General features: G+C 39.9%; 2 protein-coding genes across 7 annotated transcripts in view; both read right to left on the bottom strand.

The window, feature by feature from the left end:
• Positions 1 to 14,885, bottom strand: part of LOC130930416 (neurturin) — a 92,981-nt gene extending 78,096 nt beyond the window's left edge. Inside the window, exons 1-2 of one of the 3 annotated variants that reach the window (XM_057858368.1) lie at positions 5,961 to 8,787; positions 3,412 to 3,584 (exon numbers count right to left, since the gene is read on the bottom strand). The gene's annotated coding sequence lies outside the window, so the exon portion shown is untranslated. Of the gene's footprint in view, positions 1 to 3,411; positions 3,585 to 5,960; positions 8,788 to 14,574 lie in introns of those variants that run through there. The other 2 variants (XM_057858370.1, XM_057858369.1) reach the window with 2 other exon arrangements.
• A 107-nt stretch (positions 14,886 to 14,992) lies between these two features.
• Positions 14,993 to 25,462, bottom strand: part of st3gal3b (ST3 beta-galactoside alpha-2,3-sialyltransferase 3b) — an 88,812-nt gene continuing 78,342 nt past the window's right edge. For 3 of the 4 annotated variants that reach the window (XM_057858365.1, XM_057858366.1, XM_057858364.1), the window contains one exon: positions 14,994 to 23,724. In XM_057858365.1, the coding sequence (XP_057714348.1) occupies positions 23,635 to 23,724 (90 nt within the window). In that variant the 3' untranslated portion in view covers positions 14,994 to 23,634. Of the gene's footprint in view, positions 23,725 to 25,462 lie in introns of all 4 variants that reach the window. The other variant, XM_057858367.1, reaches the window with a different exon arrangement.

Here is a 25,462-nt window from a genome sequence, read left to right as displayed (position 1 = left end):
GTCATCTGCATAGGCGTGATAGGAGATGTCATACTGTTCCATTATCTGAGCTAACGGAAGCATATAGATGTTAAATAAGAGTGATCCAAGAATTGACCCTTGAGGGACTCCACACGTGAATTTGGTTCGTTCTGACTGATGGTTTCCGATTGACACAAAGAAATCTCTATCATGTAAATAGGATGTGAACCACTGAAGAATAGTGTCAGTAAGCCCTACCCACTGTTCCAATCTGCTGAGTAGTATGTTGTGATCAACCGTGTCAAATGCGACGCTGAGATCCAATAGTAGCAGAACAGATGATTTGCCTGCATCGGTATTCCGACGAATATCATTTAGGACTTTGATAAGCACAGTCTCGGTGCTGTGTTGTGGTCGAAATCCAGACTGAAATGAGTTAAAAAGATTGTTTTGCATCATATAATTCTGGATCTGTTCGAATACAACCCTTTCGATAATTTTCCCCAGGAATGTCAGATTTGATATTGGCCTGTAATTACTAATGGTTGAGGCATCCAGATTAGGTTTTTTTAGGAGAGGTTTTATTACTGCAGTTTTTAAAGTCTGAGGAAACTCTCCTGTTTGGAGAGAAGTATTTATAATCTGAAGTATGTCTGGGTCTATGCAATGAAAAACAGTTTTGAAAAAGTTTGAAGGAAGGATGTCAAGGTAGCAGGTTGTGGGCTTTAATTTCGACACAATTTCTGTTAAAGTGGCATAGTCCAAGAGGCTAAACTGTCTAAGATTGACGTGGGGGACATTTTGGGAGGCATTTAGTGTAACATTTGTTAATCTGGAGTTGCACACAGTCTGTCTAATCTTTAGTACTTTGTGTGTAAAGAATGCTGCGAAATTATTACAGGACACCTCAGATGCCAATTCCTGAGGTATTGATGCTTGTGGGTTTGTCAGTTTGTCAACAACAGAAAATAGTGTGCGGGTATTGTTAGTGTTTCTACTAATGATCTCTGAAAAATATGACTGTCTAGCATTTTTCAGTTCCTGGTTGTATTTGCGAAGACTGTCTTTGTAGATATCATAAAAAACTAGGAGTTTGTTTTTTCGCCATCTGCGTTCTACTCGTCTACAAACTTGCTTTTGTTTTATAGCTAGTATGGCATTTCTCCAGGGTGACCTCTTCTTTCTTGACAAAGATTTTGTCTTAATCGGGGCAATAGTGTCAATTACAGTCATCACACTGGAACTGAAACTATTTACAAGTTCTTCCACTGGAGCTATTGTAGGGGTTAATGGTGAGGCATAGGCCTGTGTGAATAACGCACAAGTGTTATCACTTATGTAACGCTTCCTAATCACCTCTGTTTCCCTTTTCAGAGGATGGACAGGGGTGGTCATTTTAAACATAATGCAGTAGTGATCAGACAGAGCAACATCATTCACTGTGACCTCAGAGATGTTAGGACCTTTGGATATTATTAAATCCAGTATGTGCCCTCTGTTATGTGTTGGAACTGTGACATGCTGAGATAAACCAAATGTATCCAAAATATTTAAAAGCTCTATAGCACATCCTTCTTCAGGATTATCAACATGAATGTTAAAGTCACCCACTAGAACAACACAATCAAAGTCCATGCAGACAGAAGACAGCATTTTGGTAAACTCATCAAAAAACATTGTGTTATACTTTGGTGGTCTGTAAAGTGTTACCAAGGCAGCTCTGCAAGGGCTTTTTAGCTGAATGACAATATATTCAAAGGAATCAAACTGACCACATGAAATATTTGTGCATTGGAAACTGTCCCTGATCAGACTGGCAACCCCACCTCCTTTCTTATGGGTTCTTGGCGCACTAAAGAAATTGAAGTTTGTGGGGGTTGCCTCAATCAGAACTGTCGAGCTCTTATCTTTATCTAACCAAGTTTCTGTTAGGAACATCATGTCAAGGTTATGTTTGCTGATAAAATCATTAATTAAGAAAGATTTGCCAGCTAAAGATCTTATATTTAGCAGAGCCAATTGGAGATGCCAGACTGGATTCACTGGTGAGTTTTGGGAATGACATACTATGCTTAACAGGTTGGCAGAGTTGATTGAACGTTTTTTATTTCTCACCAATATAGCCCTTTTTGTGTTGTTTATCACCACTGGGATTGTTGAGCATACAGACTGTACTCCATAGGGCCCCGGCTTTTGCTGGGACAGAACAGTGTGTGTAATGTTGTCACAGCCTGGACCCGGTGCATATCATATTGGTGTTGCAAACATGGCTTCCTCCATAGAAGGATAATACCGTGTAGTTCCAGAGTTGTAGTGCTTTGGCTTTGCCCGAGAGAATTCCAGGGGAGGCTGGTTGGTTTGTTGCCATCTTCCCCTGGCACCTGTCGGGTGTGACAGGTACAGGGTGGAAGCGAAGACATGAACTTGAGATCAAGAGACTGGTTAACCTTGCTATTTAGATCCATGGAGTCCAGACCAGGTTGACTCATTATTCCATCCAAACTAAGTCGTCGGCGGGGTGGCTTCCGGGACTGTGGGGATTTAGGCCTTGATGAGGCCTTAGCCTGACTGACTGGCGTCTTGGAGTGTGAGGATTTGAGGCTGGATGGGGCCTCGTCAGCAGAGGATTGCACGGTCAGGTGGTTCTCCTCCTGTTGAGCTGATGGAGCCGCTTCTTGGGTCTCGTCTGAAGGAGGTCGATCACCTGCTACCAGGGTCTCCTCCCGTTGAGGCAGTGGAGCCTCAGCAGAGGGTTGGTCACAGCCTGGCAGGGCTGGCTTAGTCACTTCTCCTTCAGCGATTGTAGGCTCCATTTTTGGAGGAGACGATCCTGCGTGCTCACCAGCCTCAAGGTTTATCAGATGGTTTGGGACAGCTTGCCTCCTTTCCTCGAGATAAGCAGACTGTCTGTGCCTCAAGAGATAAAACATGCTGCTGCTTAGTAACCGCACTCCTGACTTATTTAGGTGAAGGCCATCGTTTTTAAAGAGATGCCTGCGCCCTGAAAATATGTTGAAATTGTCAATGAAGTACATCGATTGTCCAGCGCATGTAGCTTTGAGCCATTTGTTGAGCATCATCACTCTGCTGAAACTTTCATCCCCCAGTCTGGGCACGGGTATGGGTCCACTGAAAAACACCTCAGTATTTAAAGTACTGACTTTGTTTATCAGTTCAGTGAAGTCTTGCTTTAAAAGCTCTGATTTTTGCTTCGCAATATCGAGTGCTCCTGTGTGTATTATCAGAGTAGTGGCTGTTGGATGCTGAGCAGCAATGCTCAGGATACTAGCTGTGATATCAGACACAGTTGCTTTATTAAAACAACATACTTTGGTATTGTTGCTACAAAAGTGTTTTATCCCATTCACAGCAATGTCGCCCACTATCAGAGTGCGGGCCCCAGTGGGTCGCTTTCTCTGTAGCCTGTTAGCACATGCATTAGCATCGTACCTCTCTTTCGAGCTGGGTGTTCCAACTTTCCCGGGTTCAGGAGTCTCGGAGAGTGGCGTAAATCTATTTTCCAGTAGAATTCCAGCAGCTTGAGGCACTTTGCTTTGACCCTTTGTTGTTGCCTTGATCTGTGATAATTTCTTTTCTGGTGCCGGAGTAGATGACGCAGTCTTCTGCAAATATATTATAGAATTAAGATTTGTTATCAATGAAAAATTAAAAGTGTTCGTTGGCTGTCACTGAGTACCATTTGCGATCGCTACACAAAGCTAACTAAATTACCCCCAAGAACGGTCAGAGACGTAGGACAACCACAGGATATATAAGAAGGTTGGTCATTGTAATTTCAAGACCTTTTGTAATACTTATTTCACGGCCCATGTCCACATGTCTCTGTCTGTTGCCGTGATGACCCTTTGTTCGCCATTAAAAGGAAATATTTTTTTTCAGAGACTCAGGCAGCTTATAGAGCCACAAAATTTGCCACACTTGGTCGAATTGGCCCAGTTAGAAGATTCATTTTGGTTTTGAATAAGGGCTTGGCTGCACAGCTCAGTAGCGCCTCCTTTTTGGTAGTACTCTTTCCAATAAGGGTTTTTATCTATTAGGTGTGTGAATTTAAAGAGGCGACTTTCGAGCATGTGAGGTTCTAATGGGATGATTAGAGAGGACGATCTGCCACCACCCTGACCTGCACACTGTCCGAGTTGCGTGACGTCCGAGTTGCGCAAGATTGCGAGGGCCCGTTCAGTCCTGCTTGCAGGCCTAGTTTTATTATTTTTTTCATGGCAAATGAAAACGGCCAATTTGGAGGCCTGAACGTGCATGAAAAGTCACCAAAATTTGCACATACGTGCGGAAAATTGTAAATTTCGATAATTTTACAACATTGAAAAAAAATGTAACAAAATGGCTCAGTGGCGCCCCCTTTGAATTTTAAAATTGGCCTATAACATTAGGGTCTGTCAGCGTAGAGCAATGAAATTTGGGGAGTCTATACCTTGTCCAAAACCGCTCCAAAAAAGCATTGGCACCCATATTCCAAACCCAACAGGAAATCGGTTATTTTGGATCGAATATGAAATTTTTATCGATTTACAGGGTGCACATTTGAGGCCTTTCCGCCGAGGAAGTTAGTTGGATCATCTTCAAAATTGGTGAGACTGTTCAGGAGACATATGAGATCTTAAGTTTTTAAAATGGTGCATTTTCATTCACCGGTCTGACCTGGGCGTGGTGCCAAAGTCAGCCATTTTTTCGGCAAAATGACAAATTCAGTAAATGACTAATAGTTCCTCGACACAACGTTCAACGTTGTATGTGCGGTATCCCACCCTTAACACGAGGGCATTGAAATATTACCCATTAGGCCTAGCGCCCCCTAGTGAGAACAGGAAATGCCTTTTTTTACGAGACAGGTTCCTTCTCCAAGGGAAAAAAATCTGTTGACCTCAAACCTGCATCAGGGGAGCCTTAAGACCTGTGTTCAGGTGCTTGATGAAAAATATTGAGGTTTCGTTGAAGCGGAGGGGTCCAAACATGAAAGTGAAAATAACCGTCAACAATTTGTCTCGCAAAATACTTTGAACAGTCATAACTCGGCAGATATACAACATATCTGCGCCAAACTTCCCGTGCTTGTTTAGAGTCATACCCTGAAGGGTCTTGTAGGGGTCATTTGCATCAACTCTACAGTGCCAACTAGTGGCGACAGAAAGGAGTTTTTTTTTCCTATTGGGTTTTTTCAACGTAAGCAATGAAATTTGGGGAGTCCATACCTTATGCAAAACTGCTCCAAAAAGTCTCTTGCACCCATTTTCCAAATCCAACACAAAATCAGGTATTTTGGATCGAATGGGAAATTTTTATCCATTTGTAGTATAGTTTACATTTGGAGGCCTGAACATGCACGAAAACTCACCAAATTTTGCACATACATGCGGCTTTGCGTGGATTTCGATAATGTTGCGACGTTACAAAAAAATGTAACAAAATGGCTCAGTGGCGCACCCTTGAATTTTTCAAAAAGGCGTTTCCTATTAGGTTTTTTAAACGTAGAGCAATGAAATTTGGGGAGTCGATACCATGTGCAAAACTGCTCCAAAAAGTCTCTTGAACCCATATTCCAAACCCAACCGGAAATCGGGTACTTTGGATCGTATGTTAAATTTTTATCAATTAACAGGGTGCACATTTGAGACCTTGTCACAGAAGGAGTTAGTTGGATCATCTTCAAAATTCGTGAGACTATTCAGGAGACATAGGAGATCTAAAATTTTCAAAATGGTGCGTTTTCATTCATGGGTCTGACCTGGGCGTGGTGCCAAAGTCGGCCATTTTTTCGGCAAAATGACAAATTCAGTAAAAGACTAATAGCTCCTTGACACAACGTTCAATCTTTTTCATATCTGGCATGTATGTGCGGGATCCCACCCTTAACACGAGTGCATTGAAACATTACCCATTAGGCCTAGCGCCCCCTATTGGGAACAGGAAATGCCTTTTTTTACTAAACAGGCTCCTCCTCCAAGGAAAAAAAATATATTCACCTGAAACCTGCATCAGGGGAGCCATAAGACATGTGTTCAGATGCCTGATGAAAAATACTGAGGTTTGGTTGAAGCAGAAGAGTCCAACAGGAGAAGTGAAAATTGTTGAGGTGGTTGCAGCTCAACGTTGCATTCGTAGGAAGAATTGACTGAGAATAAGTTGTCTTTTAGCCAAAACTCGGCGTATTTAATTTCCATTGACATGCGGATACATCCTCTCTCATTGCTGTCTTCACAGGCAATCCCACAAATCAAAGTCATCAAAGTCAAACAAGTAATAAAAGTAGCACTTTAGACAATTATGTCCCATTCTGCCATCTTGTGGCGAAAAGATAATATGTCAATAATAATAGGCAATAGGAACATTATTTCAACATCAACTGAGGACACATTTATGAATACAAAACATTTCCTCCACCGTTTCTCTCAACAAAAATGACTGAAGCCATTTCGTCTCACCACAAGTTTTAAACAGTCATAACTTCTATAACATATCTGCGCCAAATATCACGTGCTTGTTGAGTCATACTCTGAAGGGTCCTGTAGGGGTCATTTGCATCAACCCTACAGCGCCAACTAGTGGCAATAGAAAGTCAGTCGTTTTTCCAATACATGTCCAGTTCTTTTCAGGTTGGTCATCGTAGTTTCAAGACCTTTTGAAATACTTATTTTACGGCCCATGCCCACATGTCTCTGTCTTTTGCCGTGACGATCCTTTTTTGTAGAACTCTCTCCAATAGGGGTTTTTATCTCTTAGGTGTGTGAATGTAAATGGGCGACTTTCGAGCATGTTAGGTTCCAATGCAATGATTAGAGAGGACGATCTGCCACCACCCTGACCTGCACACTGTCCGAGTTGCGTGACGTCCGAGTTGCGCTAGATTGCGAGGGCCCGTTCAGTCCTGCTTGCAGGCCTAGTTTGGTGTTGGAATCCTAAATTTATTACATTGAAACAAGTCATGCTAAAACCTGCTAGGTATCACTTCAAATGTGAAATTTATAACACAAAATCAATCACATTAAAGAAATTCACTACATAGTGTGATGATCACCCCCAAATTTCATGCTTTACTATTATTTATTATTTTTTTTTTTTAACTCCGCTAGTTGGTGAAACCTAGTGAAAGCTGATATACAGTGGTACCTCTATATAAGAAGTTAAATCGTCCTGGAACGGTCGAAATGGTCGTATGTCGAGCAGGATTTACCATAAGAATACGTTATAAATGGTAAATGGTGTTATACTTATATAGCGCTTTTCCACCTTTCAAGGCGCTCAAAGCGCTTTACACTATCTCAACATCTACCTACTGGTGATTGCATTAATTCGTTCCACAGCCCAACAACTTACACTAAATCCTTAATAAACACTGCTGGTACTATTACAAATGGCAATTACACGTAGCAAAACAAATAAATTATTGATTAATAATTCCTGTAATAATTTAACGAATCTACGAATTCTAATGTGGCAGATGTGTTTTGCGTGCTGTACCTGAATGCACCGCGTCGCTGAGTGCAGCCTTTGACACAATCGACCATAATATCTTATTGCAGAGACTAGAATGTGACGTAGTCGTTAGATGAGCAGCCCTCTGCTGGTTTAAATCATATTTATCTAATAGGTACCAGTTTGTCAATGTAAACCAGCAATCATCACCGTACTCTAGAGTTAGTTATGGTGTGCCGCAAGGGTCGGTCCTCGGGCCCATCTTGTTTACGCTGTATATGCTTCCTCTAGGTAATATCATCAGAAAACATAGCATTAACTTTCATTGTTACGCTGATGACACACAACTGTATTTATCAATTAAACCTGAGCAGATCAAGCAAGTGGATAAATTAAGCACCTGCGTCCGAGATGTAAATACCTGGATGAGCACTAACTATCTTCTACTTAACCGTGAAAAGACAGAAGTCCTTATAATAGGCCCGAAAAGTGTGAGAGACACCTTAAACTGCCCAGATAGTCACTCTGGACAATGTAAGTGTAGCCTCCAGCACCACAGTTAAAAACTTAGGAGTTCTATTTCACCCAGACTTATCGTTTAAGTCTCATATTAAACAAACCTGCAGAACGGCCTTTTTTCACCTGCGCAACATAGCCAAAATTAGAAATATTTTATCTAAAAACGATGCAGAAAAATTAATTCACGCCTATGTGACATCTAGATTGGATTACTGTAACTCCCTACTTGCAGCTTGTCCTAAAAGTTCTCTAAAAGGTCTTCAGCTAGTCCAAGACGCAGCAGCAAGACTTTTAACAGGAACTAATAGAAGAGAGCATATCACCCCTGCACTCCAGGCCCTTCACTGGCTTCCAGTCGAGTTTAGAATTAAATTTAAAATCCTCCTTCTTACATATAAGACCATTAATGGGTTGGGGCCATCTTATCTCACCGATGCTCGGGTTCTATACCCCCCCAACAGAGCACTTGGCTCTCAGAATGCAGGTCTACTGGTAGTTCCCAGGGTTTCTAAAAGTACTGCCGGAGCTAGAGCCTTTAGCCACCAAGCCCCTGTTTTATGGAATCGGCTTCCAGCTAGTATTAAAGAAGCCAAGACAGTCTGCACATTTAAGATTAGACTAAAAACGTTCCTATTCGACAAAGCTTATGGTCAGGCTAGTTGAAGTCGGACTACACTCACAGTTCAGTCTAAGCTGCACTAGAAGCTATAATGCTGGGGGAAGTACAGCTACTGAGTTCTATCTCCTTTTTGTCACTACCTACCACTTGTCTTACTTTATTTCTATTTTCCAATGTCAATATCTAGTTGACTAGTCTCTTCATCACTAGTCACCCGGTGTCCCTTGGGAGGGGCTATTTTTCAGCTGCAGCCTCCTGACTATCCGGACCCCTGGCTGGATGGACGTCCTCGTTGACCCCCCCCCCCCCCCCCCCCCCGTCTCATCTGGCTAGATGGACCTCTTCTTGTTCCTTTACTCTATTGCATCTTTACAAACTGTAACCCCATCTGCTAATTCCCATTAGCAGTCCTGGTGCATCCTGTCTATCCGTCCTGGGAGTGGATCTCTCTTGACTGTGGAACTCCACAAGGTTTCTCATTTTCTCCCAAAGAGCTTTTGGACTTTTTCCTTGCTGACATGGAGGGTCCAAGGATGGGGATGCCCAGGACTTTAACTTTATTTATTCATCTTTATTTAGTTCATTTGCTGTTTCTGACTTTGTATCATATTGCCTCTGCGAAGCCCTTTGAGACAACCTTGTTGTGATTTAGGGCTATACAAATAAAATTGAATTGAAATTGAATTGAATTGTAACAGAGAGTGAGCGGTGCGGCTGAGAGTTTACATTCACTTTTAATGTTTAGTTGAGAACACAGTCAAATGCGGCGGACAGTAGGCGTGTTGTGTTCTGAAATAAATGGTAAAATCTGACGAAGCTGGGGATTTCTTTGGCGATGTTACCACAATAATAATTGTCCCCTTAGCTTATATAGACTGGCGAACGGAGGTTGTTGGAGGGCCGTGGAGATCGTAGACGTTCTATGATTGTATTGTTGAGCCATTTCACGGATGCGGACTCCACGCTCATATTTTTCTATCATTTGCATCTTCATTTCAATGGTAAGCGTCACCCTTTTCCTTGTTTCACCACCTGTACCAACCTTTTTGAAACTGTTGTTGATTTCTCTCACATGACAATCCGCAATGCGTCCGTCTGCGGCGCTGTAATGTCATCGTAGTTCGAGTATGTCGTCGGATGTAGAAACAAATGGCGAGTCAAATTTTACGTCGGATGTCGAGAAGATTGTATGTCTATGTTTGTATTCAGGATAATTTAAGAACAAATAAAGGGATTATTATCAAACTTGCAGGATGTTTATGATATGAAATGGAGAAGGTAGAACTTTAGGGTAATGAAGTCAAAGGTCACGCAGATCAAAAAAGGGAATTTGCAATAAAAAGGCTAATCTGCTATTAAGTTAACTCAAATTTGCTATGTAGGTGATGCGATGAGAAGAGAAAGGGTCTAAGGTCATAGGTCAGAAAAATGGCGATGCTTTGAATTTGGCTACTTAGGTCTGCTCTCTCAGCGTGCTCCTCTTGTTCAAAATTTTATTTTTTAACTCTTCAGACCTCCTAGATGTTGCTAGGGGATTATACAACATTGATAATGGTTTCCTTGGAGGCAAAGGCCAATATCAGCTGGGGGAAAAAAAAAAATCTAGCATTTTTCACCACTGCTCTCCACCTTGCACACAACGACGAGGCACTCCCTGGACGGCAAACACCACCGCGCACAAAGGCTGGGTAAACAACTCTCCAGCGAGGACCCACTCACCTAGCAAAAGGCAAGAGACAAATGCAGGGAGGATCCCCGTTCTGCGGCTCTATTAATAGTAGCTGCGACAACAATGGCCGCCGCTCAAGTGGGTGACAGGCAGGAATGTACAGTCAGATAATAAGATGGGCTCAAAAGGAATAGGAGCAGGTGAAAGGGGAGAAAAACAAGTGAGTGTTGTTTTGTTGGGAGGATTTTAAACAGAGCGTTGGCAGTAAATTATCTTTCAGTGGTATTGACGGCGATAGATGTCCAATCTGTTTTGACTAGAATAAGTGCTGCCAGTCCTCCCAGTAAAATTGAATGGGACGTCTATGGGAAGCCACTCAAATCGTTGGACTTAGTAGTACAAAAAAATTAATACATTTTAAGAAATTCTTAAACTGCCAACTAAGTTAAACTATTTAAAAAACTTGATTATTAGCAATTATATATACTGTATTGGCCCGAATATAAGTCGGTGTTTTTTGAAATTGAAATAACACTAAAAAAGAGGGGGTCGTCTTACATTCGCGGCCTAGACACCATTCATGACGCAAGATGGCGCCAGATATCATAGAAGCGATGTTCTGTCATGACAGATCTCAGCTACTCTCCCTATTCACGACGGAGTCTAATATCATTGAAGCGATGTTCTGTCATGACAGATCTCAGCAACTCGTTTTAGTTTAACCAGTTTGCATTATTTTATTGCAATTTTTTTCCTTATTCAGATTTGTTTCAAGACTAGTTACAGTTAGACTTCACTTTGATGGTTAATGCAGTTATTGCAATTTTGTTTTATCACAATAGATTGGTTTATTTACATTTCAAAAACCAGAAGCCATTCATTTACGAATGTGATTGCACTTCAGTTTACATATATAAATGTTCAGATATTAAGATTTGGATGAGGCAAAATAAAATGCTTTTTCTCTCAAATATATTGTTATAATCATTTGTTTCGGATGTACTGTAATTATTTCCTGTATAAAAAATAATTTGGTTTTCAAAAAGCCTTTTTATAAACTTAAGTCTTGAAAAAGAGGGGGTCGTCTTATAATCAGGGCCGTCTTATATTCAGGCCAATACGGTATATACTGTATATAAATGATTAACAAATAATATATATATAATAATTTGTTGTATTATTTTAGACAAATTTGTAAACGAACGCAGTATTGATAAAAAAAATAAATTCTTGAAATCAAAATGAATAAAAACAAACAGTTAAGAGTAACATTCAAAAGTGTATTTTCCCACCTCCGTGAAGTTGGCCCCTCATCATTGTATAAATATGATGTCAATCATTTGTGCTACGTTTGTGCTGTAAAAAAAAAATTTTTGTGCTAGCATTTTTAAGATATTTACAGTTCTTTTATAGGTTGATCTGAGGTAAACCAGCTCCCAATTTTGATTAAAAATGGCTGAAAATGGTGTCAATCGTTTATGCTTCATTTGTGCTGCAAGTCACGTCATCACGCGTAGTTAATATCTCAAGCTGCCCGTTGACTGTAAAATGGACCCGAAGGGAGGCCATTTGTTTGTGGTACGTTTCGCTAGTTGTTGGGAACACACCTCTGTTATTGAAAGAGTTGGTACGCTCTGTCAGCCGTGGGAGTTGGATATGGAAAAGCGGCGAGTGACATCATCTCTTGAAATTAATATCTCAATATCAATAAAACGATAGCAGCACAAACAAAATTTTTACAGCACAAACGAATGGCAACATTTCGGGTGCATTTTGCAAGAAATGGGGGGGCTGCGTGACCTCATCACTCGAATATCTCAAAAACGATAGCAGCACAAACAACTTTTTACAGCACAAACAATTGACATTTTTATCTAAATTTGCATATGATGGCGGGGGGGGCAACTTCACGGATGTGATTACCCCAAATAGTATTATACTACATGCATGCCATTATCGGTGATAGAAGTCCAATTCATTTCAATTTGGAGGACATCCTGAATATTCATCTTTTAGTGCCATTGCCGGCGCCAGACGTCCAATCCATTTTGACTGGGTGGAGCGAATGACGTCTAGCACTGTCAATGGCAGTCAATGAGTTTCATCTAAATTAGAATTCCAAGTTCAGTTTAATTAAGTACAACTGACGAACTTGATAACTCAAGTCAAAGGTAAAATACTAAAATAATAACTCAAAATGACAAGTTACTTAAGTCCGCTTAAGAATTTGGAACTGGGTCTACTTAAAATTTTGAAGCGGAAGTTCTGAATTTTTAACATTAAGCTTAATCTTCGAGTTAGTGGGGGTTTAATTAGTTGGTGGAGTTGATTTCAACAAATTCCGTGCAGTTTGTAAGTTGTTAGTTTCAGGGCTCCGGAGTGGCTAAGCTAGCGCGAGTCAATAGGCTCGTCCTAGCATTCCCAAAAAAAAAACAAAAAACGATACAAATCTACGAACAGATCCTACATAGTCAAATCAATTCAAAATGCAGATCATTGTTCCAAAACACTCATGAGGCCAAAACAATGTCACCAAAAAAAAAAAAAAAAAAAAAAAAAAAAAAAAAAAAACTGCAGGACTATTTTTTTAGATGCGTAATATGACCACAACAGAGAGCAGTGCTTCTTCCACTCGTGCTCATGCTGCACTCGAGGAAGGTGGGAAGTCGGATTTATCGACGCTCGGAGGGTACCAGTCGCGTCCTCAAAGGGTTCCAATCAAACAGCAAGGATGGCTGATCGCGACAAGTTGTTTTTTATTTTGGCCATCACAAGACATTTTGACCTCCAGCAAACCTGTCTTTTTGTAAGCGATCAAATAGTGGAGGCGTTCCAATGATATTTTTCCAGATCAGAGTTTGGAGACTGACTTCCCACCTTCTCCGAATCCAGCATCAGTCTGCTGAGTAACCCGACGGCCGGCAACATTGCAAAATGTGCATTTAGAGGCTGTGGAAACAGAAGAAATGGGCAAAGCCAAGTTTGAACAAATTTACCTTATGAAGAACGGGGAACAATATAAACTGGTTACTTGCTGCTGGCTATGACATAAAAAAAAATTAGCGGTGAAAAAAAATGTCACTCCGCCCTGCTCCTCTGCAAAGCTTCTGGATTACAAATGTTGCCGTTTATACTGTAGTTATTGACATGCAATGGTAAAAGTCAATATCTTTATCCTGAAAACAGTCAACACTATTGATTGCATGGGTCATTGATGATTTTCATGTGTGCATATTTGTTTTGATTGGCATGCTAGAATGGCCTAATTGATTTGCGCTAGTTTAGCTAGTTTAAACTAAAAAATAACTAACAAACTACACAGAATTTGTTGAAATCAACTCCACCGACTAATTAAACCCTCGCTAACTTGAAGATTGAGCCTAATGTCAAAAATTCTAACCTTTCCCTTTAGGTTAGCACGACTAATAGGAAGTTTGTATACAGTGTACTAGTATCCTGTCAGAACTAGTTCCAGGGTGGACCGGTAGTCAGGAACTGTTTCCCTTTCTAGACTACGGCACAAGCCTAAAAATAAACGCAAAGGTATGGAAAGACACCAGTTGCAGCAGAGGCCATGACATGTAAAAAGTGAGTCAACATCATCCATCAGTGTGAGCCATGAACTTGCTAAGTGTTGTTTGAGGCTTTGGAGCGTGACAATGTTTGTACACTTGCCTCACACGTCACACAGCTCTTATATGGAAGCCTTGGAAGAATGTTAAACTCTTGCATAACTTAGTAGGTAGGTTGACCAGATATTTTGATATTTTTAAATAATACAGTAGTACTGGACTTGGCATCGAATGATCATGTTTCAGTGCCATTGATAGCAATATGTGATTGCTGCCAACCCCCCAGGCAAAATTGGATTGGACATCTATCGCTTTCAACGGCAGCCAATAGGTTAGGATATAATTTCATTCAATCTGAAACTTATGTTAAAATGATGCGTGGAAAACAGGAATCTTTCAAATTTTCAGTCTTCCAGAAGGGTTTTCCTAATCTGTGGTAACTTTTGTCCATTCATCCAAAGGAACATTTCTAAGGTCAAATGTGACTGATGTTAGACCTGATAGGCTCACAATCAGTTGTAGTTCTTCCTAAAAGGGGTCCTAGACCATTCTAGTAGCCAAATTCCCACTTGCTCTCTTTGATGATGCACGATCCATGATATTTTTACTCCAATGCTCATTGCCATTCCTCCCAGTTCAAATGGATAGGACGTCTACAGACATCAGTGTTAGTAAAACATGTTCACTGACAGTTACAACACTTCTTGTATGGGACCGTTAGTGGTTCAACCCAGCATTAAATAGCACTAGTGTAGAAAGGCTGATTTTTTTTCTGTTTTCCTCACCCTTCTTTTCATAAGGAGTTGAGTTTCAAGCCTGGGGGTCACGGTCTCTTGGTTGCAAGTCTTCTGAGAGGAGGCGGGGTGGGGTACTTGTCGCCCAGAATAAAAGGCCCCCCAGCTGAAGAGGCGCAGGCCCGTCCGTACGGCCGTGTGCTGGACTAACACTTGGCCGGCCCGCTGCCTCCAGGACATCCCAGGTGGCGAATAGCAGCCGCCGCTGCAAAATCCCACCCACTGGAGCTGGGAAAGCTGTTGGGGAACCAGACCTTTCAGGCGTGACATTTTTTTTGGAATGGGAGGTGGGGGGGGGGGGGGGGGGGTCCATCACTCTATAAACAGCAGAATAGGTTGATCCAGAAGTTAGGAAGTACACAAGCTGAAAAATCCACTCAAGTAAGAGTAGACTTTTTACTCACTTCAAATTAGGCCTGAACGATATTGGAAAAAAACTATTGCTGCGATTTTTGGGGGGTTTGCGATATATTGCGATATTATATTGCGATATTAAATATATATATTTTTTTTAAAGAAATTTTTACTAGATGACTTGAATAGCCATTTGGAAAGACTTTGGATCACTCATCATGACCACAGTGTGCAGTATTCCATCGTTTTTCGCGGTTAATAGGGACCAGTACCCGCCGCGGTAAGTGGAAAAACCGCGAAGTAGCGCATACTCCCCCATTTTTGTGTGTGTCTGTGTGTGTGCGCGCTCAATGTATTTATTCAGATCTAGCACTGGAAAGAGATACATATAAGACATGTTTTTTTCTCACTTTTTTTCCCCCAAAAGTATTAGTTTAAAAAATGAATATATATCTATATTTTAATAAAGAATTTTAAAGCACTTCATATGTAATAATTATGATCAGTTTTAAACATAACCGTCCCACCGAATCACTTGTAAACAAGAATAAAGTACTGTAGTCGAAAAATGCTTGGCTTTATTAAATGCTTTTGTTTACCTAACATGGCTGTGACTCTTGGAGTGACATGTAGAAATTACAAACTCCTCATAATCACTTCTGGCGTTTATTTTATATGTCTCGATGTCTTGAACGTCTCCACCCCACCCACCCCCCACAGACACACACATTCATTCCAGCCCGCGCTTCCTTGCAGAAACTGTTTAACAAGTTAAACGATGATTGACAGATTGCTGCCCGTGTGACGTCGGCTTCTTTGACCAGATCAAAGACATTGTTAACTTTACTAAGCAAGTGCCGCAGTGACAGAGTGGAAGAGGGGGTGAGGGAGGCTGTGCGAGCGAATGAAGCAGAACAAAGGTTTTTGGATTGAAAAAAAATAATAATTTTTTTTTAAACTATCGCACGTCCTTGCGATGGGACTATTGCGCATGCGCACATCGCGATGGTGATGTTTAAACGATATACCGTCAAAGCTTACTTCTAATTAATTGGACGTCTATCGTGGTCAATGGCAGCCAATGAGTTCATGTAAAAGGTATACAGTGGTACCTCTACTTACGAACGTCTCTAGAAAACATAATTTTCAGGTTAAGACACGACTAAATGAGAAAATATTGCCTGTTGTGACAAAAGAAATGTAAGGCTACGACAGGCAAAAATACTATACAATACTGTAAAAGATACGTACGTACACTGTACGTACACTGCTGGCCAAAAGTATTGGCACCACTGCAACTCTGTCAGATAATGGTCAATTTCTCCCTGAAAATGAAAATGCAATTACAAATGCTTTGGTAGTAATATCTTCATTTATTTTGCTTGCAATGAAAAACGCACAAAAGAATGAAAAAAAAATCATTATCATTCTACACAAAACTCCAAAAATGGGCTGTATTTGCACCCTCAGCCTAATATTTGGTAGCACAACCTTTAGATAAAATAACTGCAAACAACCGCTCCCGGTATCCATCAATGAGTTTCCTACAATCCTCTGCTGGAATTTTAGACCATTCTTCTTTGGTCAACTGCTCCAGGTCTCTCAGATTTGAAGGGTGTCTTCTCCAAACTGCCATTTTCAGATCTCTCCACAGGTGTTCTATGGGATTCAGGACTCGTTGCTGGCCACTTTCGAAGCCTCCAGTGCTTTCTCTCAAACCGTTTTCTAGCGCTTTTTGAAGTGAGTCTTGGGTCATTGTCCTGCTGGAAGACCCATGAGCTCTGAGAGTTCATGGGTCTTCCAGCATTATGCTGCAGCATTATGCTGTAAAATTTGTAGTCTTCAGACTTCATAATGCCATGCACACTGTCAAGCAGTCCAGTACCAGAGGCAGTAAAGCAACCCCAAAACATCAGGGAACCTCCGCCATGTTTGACATTGTGGACCTTGTTCTTTTCTTTGAAGGAGTCTTTTTTTCCCCTGTAAACACTATGTTGATGCTTTTTCCCTCTGAGACGAAACCTCTACTTTCGTCTCATTTGACCAGAGAACATTCTTCCAAAACGTTTAGTTTTATATAGTTTATATTTAGTTATTAAAAAGATTCATTGGTATAAATATATCAGTTTTACAAATTGTTACATTTGACATGATATGGAAATGTGTCTACATTGATGCATTTTGTCCACTTCCAAAACACCAGGATTTAAGCAATACTGAAAACAGCATATTTCACCTAAACTGCTTGGAATTTAACATTTTGTAACTGAAAAACTATAGCCAATTGACACTTTTGACCTCATTTTTCTTTTTTAGTGACCCAAATTTCATAAAGTCATGCTCGTAGACCAGTGTTATCAATAAAACAATAAAAATATTTTTAATGTTATTTAACTCATTGCCTGCCATTAACAACAACATTTAATTCATTTTTTATTTTATATTAATATGCTACCTAATGTAAGTAGCATTGCTGTCTAGATATGACTACTCTCACTGTGGGGCCACCATACGGGGAGGAGATCCACCTGTTATTGGTGAAGGATAAAGAGGGAAGATAGGTCAGATAAAGTGAGATATAAGATAAGTGTGGTCACGTAAAAAGAATGCTTAGTAATGTGTAGTGGGCAGAGGTGGGTGGAGTAGCCAAAATTTTTTAAATCAAGTAAGCATAGTGTTACCTCTACATAATATTACTCAAGTAAGAGTAAAAGTAGTCATCCAAAAAATGTACTCCAGTAAAAAAAGTATTTGGTAAAAAGAATACTAAAGTAATGAGTAACATTGTGAGTAACTGCTTACAATGTTTGATTTTTAATACAATGGTACTTTTTTTTCCCTCAGCACAAAGTTATCTATATGAACTGTTATTATTATACTGCACAATAACCTATGACGTAACTTAGATAACATTAAGCCTAATACAAAAAAACAAAAATTTATAATATTGGTTTCCGGCAAGAGAGAGAAAATCTGCAGAAATTAAACACAATTCGTCCAAAGACCATGAGTGCCCTGTAGTGCAGAAAATAACTCCTAGTTTGAATAGTTGAATGGTGAATTGTTCCTTCATAGTTCCTATTATGAAATTAAAAGGATCATATCTCCGGTTTTCCAAAGTGCCAAATAAAAACTGGGAGAGAGGATAAAATCCGCGCTTTCGAGTCATGTTGGGGGAGGCGCTCCATATCAAATACAGAATTTTTTACGATGCTTTAAAGACGCCATGTGATTGAACAGTTTGGCGTAATCGTAGAACGGCAAGCTTGAGTCTGATTGGTATAATGGAGTCATGTGATTATTGTTGCGACGTCTCATTGGTGAAACTGGTAGAGCTACTGTTGGCATCACTGGAGGAAAAAAACAAAACAAAAAGTAAAATATGTCCAATAAAGAGGAAAAAAATGTAACGATTAGTGTAGCCCGAAGTAGCGGAGTAAGACTAGCGTTTCTTCTTTCCAAATCTACTTATGTAAAAATTATGGCTTCGTAAAACCACTCAGAATTTTTCTCAAAAAGTTACTCAAGTAAATGTAACAGAGTAAATGGAACACATTTCTACCCACCTCTGGTGGAGGGGAACTCTGTTTTCGGACAAATAACCTGCAAATCCAATTCATTTAAAGTGGGAAGAGTGGCTGTGAATGCTCATCTTTCAATGCCATTGACAACGTCTCCCAGTCAAAATGAATTGGACGTCTAGCATCGTCAGTGGCAGCCAATGAGTTAAATTAGTACTCTATGAAGGGTTAAAGTAATAGGAGAAAAATAATACTGTAGATATTCAAAATATTGTCATCTTCATAAAACTTGTTGCAAATCTTGAAACGTATGCTAAAAATGTTTGTCTACACATATTGTACCGCCATGTGTTCAACTCATTGGTTAAGCAGGGGTTTTCAACCCAGTCCTCAAGGCACACTGTGGGTCCTGGTTTTTGTTCCAGCCGATCCAGCAGAGACAGTTGAACCAATGAGGCTTCTGCTAAAACAAGCCACACCTGACTGCAATCAACTGATTGCACTTGTAAAACACCAGATTGGGGAAAAAGTGTTGTCATCTTGTTTGGTAAGAATGAAATCCTGCACCCACAGTGTGCCTTAGTGGAATAGGTTGGGAACCCCTGGGTTAAAGCGTGCGAGTATTTATGCCACATCAGGAATCCTTCATTTTTTTTCTGCACAAAAGTATTATTCGAGTTAAATACAGCCACTATTGGTCCAGCCCTACTTTAATAAGACCCCGAGCGTCTCGTCCTCCCTCACCTCCCAGCGATGCAGCCAACTCACAGCTGGACAAACCACTTGACACTCTTCTGGTTTGTTTAAGACTTCGACATGTGCAAGTATGTGACCGACAGCTAGACTTTCACGGCTGCAGCTGACAAGTTGTGCGTTTATAGTGTGCATGTAGTGTGTGGAACAGGTCTCAAATGGGTCCCTCAAGGCCACAAACATGAAACCAGACCTACCTAACTGGACACAAGGATGTGGGCAGGCACAAAAGTGTTTTTCCCCACCCACTGCCGGCCGTCCCAGTTCAAACTGTTTTGAAACGTCATCCGAATGGAAAGCAAATAAGAGAAACTCATTCCATTACAAACTTTTTTATTGAGTCGCAAAGCAATTTACACTTGGATTTGAACGGACAGTAACAACATTTTGATCACTTGCCATTGATGATGCAGAAATGTTAAAATAATCAACATGATTTGATTGAATACATTCGACTTCATCAAGGAGATTTGGGTCCGGTTCACCTGAACGAGAACTGCACGTGGAGAAGAAAAAAAACAAAGAAAAACAAAAAGATCGCAACGCTTTGCCTCAAATCTCTTTTCTTCATGTTGGTGCTTTCAAGGACAGCCATCCAAAGACAAGGAAAAACATTAGAGAAATCAAAATTGACAAGGTGAAATATGTCAAAATTGGAAATAAATAGGTTGAACTAAAGTCATTTTAGCAAGACAAAAAAAAAGGTCATAAGCCTGCTATAATTCTTAGAATTTTAGCAAAAATATTCGTAGAAACTTGAAGTTGTGAAAAATGTTAAATATTTCTCCTTAAAAATAAAATGCATATTTAGCCGAGCGATTAATTAGCTAAACAATTTATTCGGCTAATCTCAATTATCATTTCAACTTCTGTCTTGTAAAACACTAAAGGAAAATGTAATCAAATTGCATGTTGTAAGTATTAACTCATTATAGAGCACTCATACAATATAAAACTATGTTAACCATATTAGATTGACTGACAAATTAGCATTAGCGCTCATGAAGAGGAAATGCAACGAAAAATTTCTATTTTTGCTTTCACACGAAACTTCGTAACTGGTCCAAAATGAACAACGCCCTTTTCTCCTATTTTTTTTTCAATGTTCCAGGACTAAATTTGAAAAATTTCGCCATTTCCAAAGGACATCCTCTTCAATGCCTTCCTGTTCCAAAGGCTTCAGACATGATGTTCTGCGAGTGCAAGACTGGAGGCATTACAGAAAGGTATTGCAGTGGCCATTTTTGTGAGTAGTACGCATTACATTTTACAGCAGTAACAAGTGCAAAGTGGCAGATTTGTAGCCTATGGATAAAGGCTACAGAAAAAAAAGACAACCAGTGTCTTCAAATGTCTCTAAATCTTATCTACATACGCACACACAGCAAATATGAAGTGGACGGGACCCAAATCTCCCAAATGACGTGCAGCTGACGGCTCATGGGGATCAGCGGCGCTTCACCTCGTTACGGTTTCCAGGAAATGTAAGGCAGTGTGAGCGCCTGCAAAGACTTCTCTCCAAGTTCCGTCTGATGCGACGGAAGCGCAGGTGCCTTTACAGTAAGTATGCACTTGCAGATACAGAGAACAAGTAAAAAGCCACCGACAGTCAGAGCAACATCAAGAAATTTCGGCAGCTGTGTAACCGATAACAAATCCGATGAAGTCATTTGCGGATATTTGGACATTCCTGCCTTGAGATGTGTTTTATTGATATAGAACATGTACAACAGTGAAAATATTGTGGCGTCTTGAGATACGTGTGGAATCAATTCCGCAATCATGCTCTAACCTTAGAATAGTTTCTTAGCAAAATGAGAAGAAATTACAATAATCCGTGTATACTAATGAGGAAAAATATTTACTCTCATTTTAAGATGTCAGTAGGGTATTAAGTCATTCTATGCAGAAGATAAAGACTGCAGCTTGAAAGCACTGCAACAGATGTTAACTCATTGCCTGCCATTGACATCCTTAGCAATCTATCGCAGTCAATGAGTTAAAATATTCATAAATTACCTTACTCGTATCTCAAGGCGTCACTGCTCTTAGAAAGGAGTTTACAATTGAAGCAACAATAAAAATGATATTCCTGGATTGTAAACGCTGTTTTTCCCCAACAAACTGCTGCCATCTTTGCGGAAGCGCACACGGGTCAAGTCAAATGGATTCCTCGAAACGCCACGAGAAAAGAAAGCAGGCCTGCCTGTGATCCAAACGCTGGGTCTCAGTAACTAAATAAATAAGGAAAACTATATATCCATTTTTTTTTTTTCAACAATCAAAAAGTGTCTCCGATTTATGAAGCACAGTGAAATCTTGCAGCAATGCGTAGGATGGAAGACGATTCAACATTCAGACATTGAAATGCGCACACTAACATGAAAGATGAAACAGATTGACGGGATGAAAAAGATTGATAATTTGCTACTTTTTTTCCCCACTCAAAGCAGTGATTCCCAGCCAAACCGGTTTACCATCACTGGTCCCAAACATTTACTTAATTTAAAAAAAAAAAAAAAAAAAAAAAGGCAAAACAATCAGACCACTCATCCACTAGATGACCTGTGTAATTTAATTTACAATAACAGCAATAGAAGTTCAATCCATTTTAACAGGGAGGTCCTCCAAGTTCAAATAGATTGATGTCTATCGCTGTCAGTAGCAGCCAATGAGGGGTCTCAAACTCAATATTTCAAGGGACCACAGAAAGCAGCCCAGACTCATATTTTAAGTATTATCTAGTAATAATTAGCATTCACCATTTACCATTTTATTAAAACTAATTGTTTTGTTTACTTTATATTTATTATTTATTTGGGATTTTTTTGTATTTAATTTTTTTTTTTTTTTTTTTTTTTTTAACATAAAATTCATAGAGCAAATAACAAAAATTTTTTAAATTAACAATTTGAATAATTATTCTATTTTAATTTAAATTGTGTTTCATTTTTTTATCATTTACTTTTTTTTTTAATTATTCATTTAGGTTTTTTTTTTAATTTTTATTTTTTTAATTATTTAAATATGCATGACCGCATCCATAGTACACTTTGATGTCGAATAAGGGACCGCAAAATAATGTTCTGCGGGCCTCAATTAGGCACCAGGCTGCAAGTTTGAGACCCCTGAGTTAAATGTTCAAATAGTGACTTTTTTTTGGTGGCATATGATTATAAAAATATATTTTTTCTACTGTAATATCTTATGTTTGGTGCTGAACAGCATTTTTTCACAAAACATTGAAACAGTCAAAATGTATTCGTCTTATGTGAACTTTGCTGCTAGAAAATCAGCTTAACTCTTTCAGTGCCATTGACAATGATAGACACCCAATCATGTGCCTCTTTTAATCTTTCTGCCATGAATTTAATTAATTTGTCACTAGTGGATGTCCAATCCATTTGAACTGGGAGGGTTGCCAGCAAATGATGGTAACAAATGTTCATTTGCTGGCAACCCTCCCAGTTCAAATAGATTGGAGGTCTATCGCTGTCAATGGCAGCCAATGTGTTACGATATACTGTATATATTTTTTAAACATGTCATGGTGAAAATAAGGTTAGGGAAAGTGTCCAAGATGGATCATGTGATGCCCCCCCATCTAATGTGATAGGTAGATGAGCTTTAAAATAAACATGTGGTCGTCCTAGAAGTCAAAATAATTGATTTCAGCATTTATAGACTTAGAAAGTGACTTAAATGGTCAAATACAGCCATTCCTGTTTGGTTGTGTGCCGCTATTGTCAATACAGGTTGGTTAACACCGCATTAGAAATTCAGATTCAATAATAATTAAAAAAGAAAAATTTCCCGCGCCCCCAAAAAGGATAGCTATTTACTTAAAAAATGATCTTGCCTACAAACAAATTAAATTATCATCACCACTGGATATTAAATGTCAAATCAAGATGTCAAAGTTTTAGGGGCTTTAAATCTATGTCCACGACACTCATTTTTCTAATAACGACATATCTTCTGCTTGAGGGAAAACGGAAAGAAGCGAAATAGGGTCAGGATGCTGCTGTCACAGCAGCTTGTTAAAAAGTAAAAATCTTCTTCTATTTACACTGAGGAAAGTAAATACATTCAGGCAGCAAAAAGGAGAGGAGCGCCACCGCTCTCCTGTTCAAGGTACATTTGGCACTGCTAATATTCGGCCCGTCCCTGCACCATCTCAGTCATTCAAGTGGTAAACGCTTTTTAGGAAGTGGGTGCGTCCAGTCGTCCCTCCCCTCGCGTTGCCTCGTGCCTCAGTCGGTGTCTTTGGTACAGAAGGCACGCGTGTGTGCACGTAACCATTCAACTTATTTTTGAAAAGTAATCTCCTTAGACATGAAAATCTCCCCCATAGTGGAGGCCACCTGGACTCTTGTTTTGTTCTTCCTGCACGGCAGTCCAAAGGGAAGGAAAGGCCGGATGCTCAGATGCCGTTGGTGAGGTCGGTGATGACGTTGGCCTTCACTAATTTGCGCAGGAACTCCTTCTCCTTAGATATGTTGTGCGTCCACGACTAGAGAGAATCAGAAAAAATGTGTTTCAAGGAAAAAGGAAAACTCAGTGACAAAAGTACATTTTGGCGCTGCGATTTTAAAGGGATCCATGGATAGAAAGACTTGTAGTTCTTAAAAGATAATTACTATGAGTTAAAATAATTTGATATTGAAACCCCTATTGATGTTTTCGTTTTTATACAATTAGTAAAATTAGTAGGTCGCCATTGTTCTTGGCATTGCATGGCGGTGACGTCACATGGTTACGCTGCCGAACTTCGAGAGTACGACTCTAGCGACATAAACATGTCATCTGTTCAACCCTTTCAATTTGAACCCGAGAGGAAAATGAATGAGCATGACAGCACTGTCAATATTTCACAAAAGGACCAGCAAAAGCAAAATGAACAGGAAAGACGGGATGAGACGTAACAAGAGTAGGAAAAAAAAAAAACTTCTGCCAAAATGTGCAACACCTGCTAAACATCCGACAAGAAGCGAATTTGACACTCAAAGTACTACCGTACACTTTCAGCTTGTTTTCTTTAGATGCATACAGACAGAGCATACTAAAGATACCATAAGAAAATATTTCAACGATGTACAATCAATAAGGGTGGCTTATATATGCTACGTGACTATTGTGGTCAACAGATCAACAATCTGCTTTAAGGTACCACAAGAAAATATTATCCTTAAAAGTATGAGAGGAAAACACATGCAAAAAGTATTTCGAGGCAATACAAAGGCTCATTAAATGCGCATGTGTTGGACATCTCGCCGCGTAGAAGGAATTGCAGTAATCCCGTAGTGTTCGTCTAGTGACAGACTACGTCGTCACCCCGAGCGTCCATTTTGCGCAAAAAACATGGCGTCCTCCGTAGGTCAAAACATGTACTAAATACTATAGATTTTCTTCTTCTTCTGTTGATTTCCGGCAGACTCGATGCCTACTGGCACATTGCTGCCTTTTTCAATGTGGTCAAATCACGTAATGATGTTTGTATCCAACTCAGCCCGGAGGCAACAAGAAAGTCCGCCAAAGCTCTTATCGCTCCATCCTGCCCCATGATAGATTTTTAAATTAATGGCAATATTTAATGTGTTTCTAATAACATTTTAGTAAAAGAGAACAATTGTGGTTTATTACAGTCTAAAATTCTTTTAGTCTGAGGTTTCCTTTAATAGTGGAGAAAGGTTACGATTACTCGACAACTAATTGATCATAAAATTTATTGAAATTGAGAAATTAGAGAAATTGTCGACCGAAATATTCTCCAAATGGTATTTTTGAGCCTCCTAATAAAGCCTACAGGTAGTCCCCGGGTTACGACTAGTGTTGCACCGATACCATTTTTTGGCCCCGATACCGATAACTGGCTGTGCTGTATCGCCGATACCGAGACCAAACAGAAACCACTCTGTTTATATACATATACCGATACCACTCTGTTTATATATTTACTAGATTCTTAGATTATTCGCGATTCGGCCGTGGAAGATTCGAGAACGATTCACAAATATCCAGATTTCGATTATTGAATTATACCAGGTAAAGCAGAAGTAAAACACAGTCAGCGTGGTCTTTGGGACGCAATGAGGAACAGACCGAGAGTAAATATCATGTTCAACTCATGCCGCTAGATAGAAAAACAATCATACCCGACTGCGGCTGACAGCCGCTACAAACAACGCCCAGTTGCTAGTTGCTACAAACATACGGCGAAATGACAGACTTTCCGGTGTAAGTAAACAGCC

Source organism: Corythoichthys intestinalis, chromosome 14 (genome assembly GCF_030265065.1).
Source record: "Corythoichthys intestinalis isolate RoL2023-P3 chromosome 14, ASM3026506v1, whole genome shotgun sequence".
Lineage (NCBI taxonomy): Eukaryota > Metazoa > Chordata > Actinopteri > Syngnathiformes > Syngnathidae > Corythoichthys > Corythoichthys intestinalis.
This window is presented reverse-complemented; position numbering and strand designations above follow the sequence as displayed.